Here is a 12,988-nt window from a genome sequence, read left to right as displayed (position 1 = left end):
CCAGCTGATAACACATAGGAAATGCTGGTAGGAAGGACACACTTGGGAGACTTCACGTTAGTTACATTATGCTTAATAAGTACTTAACATTTCTTTCCTAACATTGTGTTCTTTAAAAACATCTAATTTAATCCTCATAAACCTTAGGAGCTTGTAATTATTAGCCATACTTTGCTATTTTTTATTTGATTTTTTATTTGATTTACCATTAGAGTGGGTGGAGCACCTGGCACTTGACCAATGAAGGTCAGAGAATAACCTTTCTGAGTCTGTTCTTTCCTTCTTTTGTTTTTATCTTCTCAGCACCTTGCTGGCCCCATTAGCCATATGTTATAGACGAGAAAACAAAGTTCAAAAAAGCAGGTTTGTGGCCGGGCTATGGTGGTGCACACCTTTAATCCTAGCACTTGGGAGGCAGAGCCAGGCGAATCTCTGTGAGTTTGAGGCCAGCCTGGGCTACAGAGTGAGTTCCAGGACAGGCTCCAAAGCTAGCAGGTTGCTAAAAATCATATGGCTAGTTATTGGTAGACTTGGATTGTTAAATTCTCAAATATTTAATTTTGATTATTCCAGTAACAAAGGACTGAAGGAAAGGCAGATATCTGCTTCTGGCAAAAATATATTTGATAGATATGGTGGCATGTTCCTATAACTCTAGCACTCAAGAAGCTAATGCGAGAGGATTGCTCCAAGTCAGAAGCCAGCCTAAGCTACATAATGAAACTGTATTTCAGAAAAACAACACAAAATATGAGCAAAAAACTGGGCATCATAGTGCTTGAGCCTGTAACAGCATTTGAGGCAAAGGAGGCAAGTAGATCTGGATTTAAAGATCAGCCTCAGCTACACAGTGAGTTTAAGGCTGCAAGAGACGCTGCCTTAAAACAACAACAATAAAATAAAACTGACAAGATTGCTCAGTGGTTAAATGCACTTACTGCCAAACTGATGGCCTGAATTCAGTCCTCAGGACCCACGTGTGGAAGGAAAGAACTGACTTCTGAAAACCGTTCCCTCATCTGCATGCAGCTACCATGGCACATGAGTATGTGTACACACACACACACACACACACACACACACACACCCCAAAGATAATTATGTAATAAGAAAAAGAGAGGGCTGGAGAGATGGCTCAGAGGTTAAGAGCACTGACTGCTCTTCCAGAGGTCCTGAGTTCAATTCCCAGCAACCACATGGTGGCTCACAACCACCTGTAATGAGATCTGGTGCCCTCTTCTGGCCTGTTAAAAAATTTAAAAAATTTAAAAAAAAAAAAAAAAAAGAGAGAGACTCTTGATCAACAATAGGTTTATTTACTTGGAATAGCAAAAATGTAAATGCCCCAAAAGAACCTCCCTAGGGAAGTATTAATCTCATTTTCTACATGTATAAGGACAACGCTTATTTTTATTACTGTAAATTTTAGGGCTGGGGAGATGGCTCAGTACATAAAGTGATGGCTGTGTGTGCATGAAAACCCCTAGGACCCACAAAAGAAGTCAGGCTTAACAGCATCTGTCTGTGACCCTAGCCCTGGGCTATCAGGCATCTGTCTGTGACCCTAGCCCTGGGGGAGTAGAGACACAAGGATCCCAAGGGCTTGCTGGCCAGGTCAGTCTAACCAAAATGACAACCTCCAGATTCAGTTAAAGATTCCTTTTTTAAAAATAAAGTGGAAGGCCGGGCGGTGGTGGTGCACTCCTTTAATCCCAGCACTCGGGAGGCAGAGCCAGGCGGATCTCTGTGAGTTCGAGGCCAGCCTGGGCTACCAAGTGAGCTCCAGGAAAGGCACAAAGCTACTCAGAGAAACCCTGTCTCGAAAAACCAAATAAATAAATAAATAAATAAATAAATAAATAAATAAATAAATAAATAAATAAATAAATAAAGTGGAAGGCTGGGCGGTGGTGGCGCACGCCTTTTATCCCAGCACTCAAGAGGCAGAGGCAGGCGGATCTCAGTGGGTTTGAGGCCAGCCTGGACTGTTACACAGAAAAACCCTATTTTGAAAAAAATAAATAAATGAAGGAAGGAAGCAAGCAAGCAGTGGAGGACCAGAGAGAGGCTGTACCATTTATGAGTGCACAGAGCACATACTGCTCTTGCAGAGGACCTGAGTTCAGTTTCCAGCACCAGTGTCCTGCAGCTCTAACTGCCTGGACCTCCAGTTCAGGGGAATTGATGCCCTGTATGGGTACTTGCACTTATATGCACATACCCCCGTAGAGACACACATAATTTAAAAGGAAAGGAGGAGGCCGGTCGGGCAGGAAATAGACCACTAATATTAAGATACTAAATACAGACATTTAATTTATTGGCCATTTGTTTTTAATAGTAAACTTTTTTGTAAGAAGATTGAAAGACTGTTTGATCCTGAGTACTTCAATCCAGATTCTCGAAACAATGCAGCAACATTATATAGGTAACATGTTTTTCTTGGTATGCTATTTAATATACCTGTATTATTTGATTTACTACATTAAATTCTTTTCTTGAGTCTTTTTGACATTTCCTTTTTGTTATAGATGCTGTTTGTGTAAGAAACTTTTAACCAGAGAAACAGAAAGAAGAATTCCTTGCATCCCTGGAAAAATCAATGTGGATCGACATGGAAATATTGTCTACATCCACATAAGGTGCAGTGAAGAAAATATACAGTTTTTGTGTGTGAATTTCAAGAGTACTTATAAAAACATAACTTAATTTTTTTTCCCTAGAGCTGAGGACTGAACCCAGGGCCTTGTGCTTGCTAGGCAAGTGCTCTACCACTGAGCTAAATCCCCAACCCCTTAATTTTCTGGTTTATTAGGACAAAGTCATGTTTGCTGTATAGTCTAAACTAACTTTGAACTTACTGTTCTCCTGCCTCAGCTCCCAAGTGTCAGAATTATATGCAGGCGTCACTACACACGTCCTGTGTGACTCCTTTTTAAGGACTAGGAGAGCACCTGAGTGTCTATCTTACTTTGACGTAGAAAAACGCTGCTTTAAAACAAAGTTATTATAAAAAGCTACCTTATATTTACTGGGTGAGTTTCACCATGTCCTAAAATTTCAAAATGTTACAAATTATTAAATATTAGTATTAAAAGATTCTAGTCAGTGCCATTAAAATGATTCACCACTAACATTTTTGTTATCTGTTATATTGAATTTTACAAGAGAACTAAATTTATTTTCAGTTGATTTTTTTTTCAGTTTTTTTTTCAGTTGATTCTTGAATGAAAAAAATTAAGGTTGGAGTTTCTATATCTTTTCTTCATACTTTGTCATACTTCATTAGCATATAATACATATTCATGCTTATATTTAATACAAGATTCCATTCTGAGTTGGTGAACTATCTCAGAAGAGCAGAAACTTTCTGGATGAGTGTGTTCTTTGATAATATTCTATTGCTAGGAATTTTTGCAAAGAGGTATTGTTGAGTCTGTGAAAGCATTTAACAAGGTCATTGCCATATTAAGTATATTAACTAGCTTCCCTCCTTCCAAGAAATCCAAATGACTGAACAAGCTAAAATACAGCCATATATATAGTAGTGTGTGTACAGGTGCACAGACATGCATGCAGGCAAAGAACCACACACAAACTAATGTTTTAAGATTACAATAAGCTTTTGGCTGGGGCTGATGATTGCCACAGTGCCTGACGACTTGAGTTTAATCCCCAGGACTCGCAGAGTGGAAGGAGAAAACAGACTTGACTAAGCTCTCCGCTGACCTCTACTGGCACTCAGTAAATAAATAAATGTGATTAAAACTTTAGATTGTAGGAATGGAGAGATGGCTCAGAGGTTTAGAGCACAGCCTGTTTCCAGAGGTCCTGAGTTCAACTCCTGGCAACCACATGGTGGCTCACAACCATCTGTAATGAGGTCTGGTGCCCTCTTCTGGCCTGCAGACATACATGCAGACAGAACACTGTATACATAATAAATAAATCTTTTTTAAAACTTTTTAAATTGTAATTTAAAACTATAAAGGGTAGGGCTGGTGAGGGGGCTCAGCTAGTAACGGTGCTTTGCTAGGACACCTGGTGACCCGAGTTGGTTCTCAGGGCCTGTGTGATATGGGAGAGGAGATATGACGTCACAGAGTTGTCCTCTGACCCACACCCACACCCACACACGCACACCAAGAAGAAATCAATTATTTTAGGAAAACCAAGTGCTGAGGATGTAGCTCAGAGGTGGAGTGCTTGACTAGCATGCACAAGGCACTAAGTTTGATCCCTAACATACGTAAAAGAAAGGAAATGAGAGAGGGGGGTGTTCTTATAGAGGAGAATACCTTACATGAAGTTGTTCATAGTCATCTTTAATACATGTAACACACAAAACAAAACAGACTGGGGACATAATTCGTTGGCAGAGTGCTTGCTTAGCATGCATAATGAAGTCCCGGGTTTGACCCTCAGCACTGCAGACTCAGGCATGGGGCGCATACCTGTGATCACAGCACTCAAGTCATCCTGGGCTACAGAGTGTTCAAGACCAGCCTGGGTGAACGAACGAGTGTGTGTGTGTGGGTGCGTGTGTGTGTGTGTGTGTGTGTGTGTGTGTGTGTGTGTGCATGCGTGTGTGTGTGTGTGTGTGTGTGTGTGTGTGTGTGTGTGTGTGTGATATACCACTTTAAAGAACATACTCACTAAAATACTGACTGCTGCGTCTGGACGGCTCTTTCTCTGTACTGAAAATGTGAGTGGGCTGGCGAGACGCTCAGTGCCTAAGCGCCTGCTGCACAAGCGCGAGGACCTGGGTTCAGGTCCCCAGCGCCCACCCAGGTGTGACACATAGTGGTGTGACACAGAGGCTGGGGCAGAGGGCCCCTGAAGCTCTGTGGTGAGCCAGTGCATCCAGAGCAGTGAGCTCCAGGCTCAGTGACGCTCCCTGTCTGAGAACACTTAGATGGCGAGTGATAGGGGAAGAGACCTGACCTCGTCCTCTGGCCTCCATACAAATGGCCAAGTTCACCCACATATACATGTTCAAACATGCAGAGACCACACATACAAAGTAATCTTTAAAATCTATAACCTGCATGTATACACACACATATACCCACATGAAAGCATACATCCATTATGCAAGCACACATGCACACACCTATAACCGTAGCCAAGTGTGGCTTACGTATGTAATCCAAGAACTTGAAAAGTGAAGGAGGGGCTGGAGAGATGGCCCAGCAGTCAAGAGCACTGGCTGCTCTTCCAGAGGACCCAGGTTCAGTTCTTAGCACCTACATGGCGTCTCACAGCTGTCTGTAACTCCAGTTCCAGGGCATCTGGTGCCATCTTCTGACCTCTGTAGGCACTGCACTTAGTTGACGCACAGACATACATGCAAACAAAACACATACAATAGGGTATTTTTTAAATAAGCAAATTGTCTTTAAAGTTGGACATGGTGTCTCCATGCCTCTGATCCCAGCCTTGGGAAGGGTGATTTAGGAGGGTCACTGCAGGTTCAAGGCTAACCTAGGCTGTAGAGTGTGATCCTGTCTTAATTTTTAAAACTTGTCTAAATAATTTTTAAGACAGATGTGCCTGTGTGATTTGTAATAACATATTCACACATTGTTATTTGCTGAACTAAGCACAAAAATCACCAAATTTTTAAAGTTACAAATGGAGCCTTAGAAAGAAGCTGGATGTGGTAGCCCACCCTCATAATTCCAGCATTTCTGGGGCTCAGGCAGGAAGAGCTCAGTTTTTGACGCCCACTGAGCTATGTAGCAAGTTCCAGGCCAGCTTGGGCTATCTAGTAAGAACCTGCCCCACATAAATAAATAAACACACACACACACACACACACACACACACACACACACACACACACACACACAGTACAGTTACATGTGGCCATAGCAAATATGGTTTATGCCTTTGCTGGTTGTTAAAATGTGTATAATGAAGACCTGGTTGTATAATACTGTATTGCTCAAATGGAAAATGCTGTTTAAGAATAATGTAATAAGCCTTTATGTTGTTGAAGTATTTAGGAGCACTAATAATTTATAGCAGCACACCTTACAACATGCACAGTTCAAATAAAAATCTCAGATCTCACGAGATGGCTTGGCAGGCAAAGATATCTGTCACCAGGCCTAGTGACCTGAAGTTGACCCCTGGAACTCCCAATATGAAGGAGCAAACTGACTCCCACAGATTGTCTTATGACCTACAGACACGCACACGCATACACTCACACTCACGCATGCCATGGCACATGCACTCTCACACACCCACTTACATAAGCAGTAAACAACTTTTAAAAAGTAAAAATGAAATAAAGGTCCTTTTAGCCAACATTGCATGATTCTTAACTGCTGACCTGTTCAAACTGTTTAATTAATACTATTTTAGCTCAACAAAATAAGTGTGTATCCAGCCTTCTCATACCTTCTTCTGTTGTCTAAAAAATAAAGAAATTGTACTTAATTTCAGTGTAGTCCATACCACACTGTCATTTGAAGAGTGTTCTTGGAAACAAGCCACAAATGTTAAGATATTTGGTTAAAAAAATTGTATTTCTCACTTAAAATAATCGAGGCTTTTTCTCTAGAGATAAAACCTGGGATGTACATGAGTATTTGAATAGTCTTTTTGAAGAATTAAAATCTTGGAGAGATGTATACTGGCGCTTGTGGGGAACGATCAACTGGCTGACGTGTTCAAGGTGTTACCAGGTGAGGTTTTCAAGACAGTAGTGGTGAGAATAGTGGTCTGCTACTCGGTGTTTGCACCTGCCTTTATTTCTTCCTCTCGTGCATATTGCTGACACAGTTCTTGTCAGACTTCCAGAAAAGCAGCAGATTCTTTGTTATCTGATCCAGTTTTTCACTGTAAAAACATAGAATCTTCACTGCTTTTGTTGGCAGCCAAACTGTTTCTCCACTGGGCCATAAATTTCCTTAGAGATTCAGAGTCTTTGGGCCATTTGTTGTCTTGGTTTTCAAGACAAGGTGTTACCATGCAGCCTTCACTGGCCTGGAGCTTATGATCCTCAGCTCCCTGGTGTTGCTAGTATAGGTGTGTGTGCACAGGTGTGCATGCACAGGTATGCACCACCACACCTGTGCTTTTTGGTGACGATTGCATTTCCCAAAATATTTTGTTCCCTCCCTGAACCCCAGCACCAGGTCTCCAAAGTTGGATCTCAAGCTGTAACACTGAACTGTATTCACAGCCTTGTTCGTGGTTTTAATGATTTAAATTTAGAACAAAAGCACAAGTAGGTTAGTTCCTGAAGGCACGTATGATGACTTTCTGCAGTCACAGTCATTCCTAATTAGTCTTCTGTAAATCAAGGTTTTCTACATCAAATCTCATATGAATGCCCTTCCTTTAGATTTCTCTCACTTGATTTTTCAGTAGAGGGAAGGAGAAACAGGTCATCAAAACCATCAGAGTTTGGAATGTCAGCTCATATGAAAGACCTACTCACTGGGCTAACCCTGGGCTTATTGGAGTATATCTTTTTTTTAAAATTTATTTATTTATTATGTATACAGTGTTCTGCTTGCATGTATGTCTGCATGCCAGAAGAGGGCACAAGATCTCATTACAGATAGTTGTGAGCCACCATGTGATTGCTGGAAATTGAACTCAGGACCTCTGGAAGAGCAGTCAGTGCTCTTAAACCTCTGAGCCATCTCTCCAGCCCCTGGAGTATATCTTATAGAGAGTACTACTCATCCATTTTTGTGTGGCTGATATGTACAGTGATGTTACCACCATCAGGGCATAGACAATTTCATTATTGTTTGCCTATGCTGTTTTTAGATCAGCTCCTCCTTAATGGTTGACACTCACTGTCAAAACTGTGTGTTTGATCCATAGTTTCTCCTTTTCAGAGTGCCGTTAGATAGAATCATACAGTATTTGGTTACTTGAGTGGACATTCTTTCACTCAATAGAATGAATTTGAAATTCAAACATGTTGTTGCCTGTTACCATTTTCCCCTTTTATTGCTGAGAGCCTTCTGTCGTGTGGATTACACAGTGTGTTAACTGTTCACCAGCTGACACACATTTGTAGGCTTCTAGTTTGGAGCCATTGTGAACACAATTGCTATAAATATTCCCAGTCAGGTTTTCTTACAAGCATGGGCTTTTAAGTCTCTTGAGTGATTACCTAGAATTGGAACTGCAGTATGATAATCTAAGTTACCATTTTCTAAATTTCCTGAGTCCTTTTGCATTCCTTCAGCCGTGTATGAGCATGGTAATTGTTCCATGTCTTGTTAACACGTTTGGATATTTGTCATTGTTGTTAAACTAATTGTTAATTTTGTTTTTGCCTTTTGAGTTTTTTATGAACTTACACATGGATTTGGAACCCATTTCGTAACCATACCATGGCAAGTTATTTTCTTTAATGACTACAAGTTAGGCCACAGTTTTCACTAATACTGACACTAAGTATCAAGAAAATCAAGGAATAACCAAGTGAGGTGAAATTATTTGATATTTCACTGGAATTTTTAAAAATTAGTGATCAGTTTTAAAATTAGGTGTATATACTAAGATCAGCTTTACTCATTTGGATTTTTAATAAAGCACTTTTTGGTTTTGCTTTTTAGAAACTTCTTTGGAATATAAGTGTGTGCTGTAAAATTCATAATTATATAATTTATTGATTTTTTTTTCGGAGAATTCCCACAGTTGGTACCACTTACTGTATGCCATCCAGTTCTAGTACATTCCCATCTCATAAAGAGCCTCATGCCCATCTGCTTCCACTTTTTTTTTTTGGAGGGGGCTTTCGAGACAGGGTTTCTCTGTGTAGCTTTGCGCCTTTCCTAGAACTCACTCTGTAGACCAGGCTGGCCTCGAACTCACAGAGATCCACCTGGCTCTGCCTCCTGAGTGCTGGGATTAAAGGTGTGCGCCACCACCGCCCGGCTCCACTCAGTTTTCTTGCCTCAAATCCTGGCAAGTGTTCATCTATTTTGAGTCTCTGTAGATGGACCTTTTCTGTGCATTTCATATAAATGAGACATGCAGTATACGGTCTTCAGAAAAAAATATTTTTGAGGAATATTTCACTGTGGGATAGTTGTTGATTTTTATATATTTCTTTTACCCAGGCTTTTCTCTGTATTGAATTCTCGCATTGTCAGTATCACACAGAAATGGTAGTTTATTCCACCACAATAAGTTCACTGAGCACTGTGGGCACTGGAGTTTATCCCTGCTGTAACCAGAAGGTTCTTCGATTTGATCCCACTCAGCTCAAAAAGGTAAGACTTTCTGTTTTAATCTTTGATTAAGCTTTGAAAATTTCCTATATCTATACAATGTATATCGATCATACCCGTCCACCCGTCTCCCTCCAGCTCTCCCTACCTCCCCACTTCATCTCCCTCCCACCTTCCTGGCTTTTACTGTTATTAATAACCCTCTGAATCCAGTTATTTTTGCCAGAGGAACTACAGGTAAGTTTTTAATATTCCCTTTTATAGTTTAGCTGCCCCTAACATTTTTATGTAAAATCTTTATCTTTTTTTAAGTGTAACTACATCAACATTAAAAAAAAAAAAACTTCAAAGAGTACATACAGAAGTAAAGAAAGAAATACAAATCCCTCTTCCCACCACTCCCCAGTTTCTTAGAAGTAACAGCAGTTAAGTTTGCTTTCAGTTCTTTTTTATTTAATCACTTGGACAGTGTGATAATATATCTGACTACATTTCTCCCTGCACACTCTCTTCCCCTCGCCGCTCTCTACTGTTTCCCCACCCTTCCTTCTAGGAAGTCCCCAGCCCACTTTCCTGTGTTTTTGTGTGTGACACACTGGATGTAACCAGACTCACTCACATAGGCTTTGTTTTGAAACTTATCCAGAGCATGGATAAGTCCCTAAAGGCAATGACTCCTCCTCCAGCAGCCCTCAACTGCCATAAGCTCCTCTGGGTAGGGTCAGGTTCCATTAGCCCTTCCCCATCTATGACTGAATATTTACTACAAATTTAGTCTTGGGCCAACCCTACCACACAACCACAGCTGTTTTGAGTTCATGAGTACCATGACCATGTCAGACCCACAATTCAGGATTTGATGGTCCTCCCTCAAGATCATCCAGCTCTTCCATTCTCTCTGTTTCCTCTCCCATAATGTTCCCCGAGCCTTAGAAGACAGTTTATGTTTACTGCTCTGTAGGGGGCTGGAACTGAGAGAGTGGAGCCTGAAAATGAGGAAGACTAGTCTCATCCAATAGCCAACTTTATTCAAAGCATCAGACAATTTATACTGTGAGGGTTAAGAAAGGTCACCTAGGTAAAGTTCTCATGAGTTCAAGCTGTACATAATGACAAAAGCAAGCTGCATGTGGCAGAAAACCTGTTTTTCCATAGAGGCAGCTAAACAAATAACAATAGGCAGCTGTAGTGAATTACCTAAAGCACACTCACTCCTGTCTGCTGCACCTGGAAGGGACACAAAAGCACACTCCAAGAACGGTTCCATGGTTTTGAAGAAAGTGAGGTCATAAGACTCTGTTTTCTTGGAGTTTCCTCACAAGCACTCAGAAGTCCCCTCGAATGATTCCGTTCTTGGACCATGTTCTGACGACAGTGTGGATCTCCCAGTTAAGGGTAGTCACTCCGCAGTCACATGTTCTCTGAACCTTGACTAGCCATGAGCCTCTGCAGTAACCTTAGTGTGTTGCAAGAGAAGTTTTGTTGGTTCGAGCTAAAAGCAGCATAGACCTGGGCCAGCTCCAGCATACTCCCCACTTCATAGTCTCTGCTACCATGTGTTCTGGATCTGTTTCTTTCCTTTTTCCCAAAGAATTATGTGAGCCAGGTGTGTTGGTTCACACCTGTAATCCTAGCATTCGGGAAGCTAAAGTGGGAAGATTGCCAAGAGTTCAAAGCTAGCCCAAACTACATGGTGAATTTCAGGCTAGCCTGGGCTGCAGAATAGAACCCTGACATAAGAAACAAAACAAATACATTTTAAACTGTTGGTAAGGTTGTTGTTGTCGTTGTTTGCTTTTTGAGTGTTTCTTTGAGTCGGGTGTTACTGGATATGTTATACTCCTTTAAAAAAAAAAAAAAAGGATTATTCAGCCGGGCGGTGGTGGGGCACGCCTTTGATTCCAGGCAGGCGGATCTCTGTGAGTTCGAGGCCAGCCTGGTCTACAGAGTGAGATCCAGGACAGGCTCCAAAACTACACAGAAAAGCCCTGTCTCGAATCCACCCCCCCCCACCCCCCAAAAAGTTTTCTTGTGCGTGTGTGTTTTGTCTGCTGCTGAGCATGTGTACCACATGTGTCCTGGTGTCCATGAAGGACAGAAGAGGGCATTGGATCTCCTGCAACTGATTGGTTGTAAGCCACCATTTGGGACCTGGGAACTGAACTTGGATCTTTGGCAAGAGAAACAAGTGCTCTTAACAGCTGAGCCATCTTTCGAGCCCATTTTTTAAAAAATTCTTCTCTCATATATTACATCCTGACTGTAGTTTCCCCTCTCCCCACGACCCCTCTAGATCCACTCCTCATTTCCCTCCCAGGGGATCAAGCAAACACGGCATATCAAGTCACAGTAAAACCAGGCACATGCCCTCATGGTAAGGCTGGACAAGGCAACCCAGTAGGAGGAAAAGGGCCCCAAAGCAAGCAAAAGAGTCAGAGACAGACCCTGCTCTGACTGTTAGTAGTCCCCAGGAACACCAGGCTACACAAACATATATGAAGAGGACATGGGTCAGAGCCACACAGGCTCCATGATTGTTGCTTCAGTCTCTGAGCCCTGCTTAGTTGATTGGGTGAGGTGTTTCCTTGGGTGTCTCGGCCCCTCTGGCTCCTAAAATCCTTCCTGGCCCTCTTCTGCAGGATTCCTTGAGCTCCGCCTCATTGTTTGGCTGTGGGTCTCTATATATGCTTTCATCAGATGTTGCTGAATAAAGCCTCTCTGATGATGGTTATGCTAGGCTCTGGTCTACAAGTATAGCGGAGTATCATTAGGATCATTTCATTGATCTTTTTGGTGGTGGTGGTTGTGTTTGGATCTCTGCTGGATCTCTAGGCTGTCTGGGCTCCTAGCCCTCCAAGCAGTGTCAGGTGTGGGCTCCCTCTTGTGGCATGGGTCTCAAGTTGAACCAGTCATTGGTTGGCCACTCCCACAAGTTCTGTGCACCTTTACCCCAGCACATCTTGTAGGTAGGACCAATTGTAGCTCAAAGGTTTTGTGGCTGGATTGGTGCCCCAATTCTTCCACTGGAAGCCTTGCCTGGTTACAGCAGATGACCGGTTCAGGTTTCATATCTCCACTAATAGGAAGGAGAAGTCTTTGCTAGGGTCACCCTAGTGGATTTCTGGAAGTTTCCATTGCATTAGCTTTCTGCCTCACCCCCTGTTGAAAATTCTCTATTTAGATCTGTACCCAATTTCTTAATTGGATTATTTGGTTTACTGATGTCTAGTTTCTTAAGTTCTTTATGTATTTTGGATATTAGCCCTCTGTCAGATGTGGGGTTGGTGAAAATCTTTTCCCATTCTGTAGGCTGCCATTTTGTTCTATTGACGGTGTCCTTTGCCTTACCGAAGCTTTTCTGTTTCAGGAGGTCCCATTTATTAATTGTTGGTCTTGGTGCCTTCGAGGTTGATGTTCTGTTCAGGAAGTTATCTTCTGTGCCAATGCGTTCAAGGCTATTTCCAACTTTCTCTTCTATCAAGTTCAGTATATCTGGTTTTACATTGAGATCTTTGATCCACTTTTTGGACTTGAGTTTTGTGCAGGTCAATAGATATGGATTTATTTGCATTCTTTTACATGCTGACATCCAGTTAGACCAGCACCATTAGTTAAAGATGCTTTCTTTTTCTATTATACATTTCTGACTTCTTTGTCAAAAATCAGGTGTCCGTAGGTGTGTGGATTTATGTGTGGGTCTTCAATTTGATTCCATTGATCTACTGTCTGTTTTTTATGTCAATACCATTTGGTTTTTATTATTATAGCTTTGTAGTTAA

General features: G+C 41.7%; 1 protein-coding gene across 17 annotated transcripts in view; it reads left to right on the top strand.

Annotated features, from left to right (window-relative positions):
* Positions 1-12,988, top strand: part of Sanbr (SANT and BTB domain regulator of CSR) — a 61,575-nt gene that overhangs the window by 18,980 nt on the left and 29,607 nt on the right. For all 17 annotated transcript variants that reach the window (XR_013043106.1, XR_013043107.1, XM_076547080.1 and 14 more), the window contains 4 exons: positions 2,342-2,428; positions 2,532-2,642; positions 6,572-6,695; positions 9,099-9,251. Coding sequence is in view for 15 of the 17 variants with exons in the window: in XM_076547080.1 (XP_076403195.1) it covers positions 2,342-2,428; positions 2,532-2,642; positions 6,572-6,695; positions 9,099-9,251 (475 nt within the window). In the remaining 2 variants the exon portion in view is untranslated. The remainder of the gene's footprint in view (positions 1-2,341; positions 2,429-2,531; positions 2,643-6,571; positions 6,696-9,098; positions 9,252-12,988) is intronic.

The sequence above is a fragment of the Peromyscus maniculatus genome, chromosome 10 (genome assembly GCF_049852395.1).
Source record: "Peromyscus maniculatus bairdii isolate BWxNUB_F1_BW_parent chromosome 10, HU_Pman_BW_mat_3.1, whole genome shotgun sequence".
NCBI classification, from domain to species: Eukaryota; Metazoa; Chordata; class Mammalia; order Rodentia; family Cricetidae; genus Peromyscus; species Peromyscus maniculatus.
The sequence above is the reverse complement of the archived record's forward strand: the minus strand, read 5'-3'. Positions and strand labels throughout refer to the sequence as shown.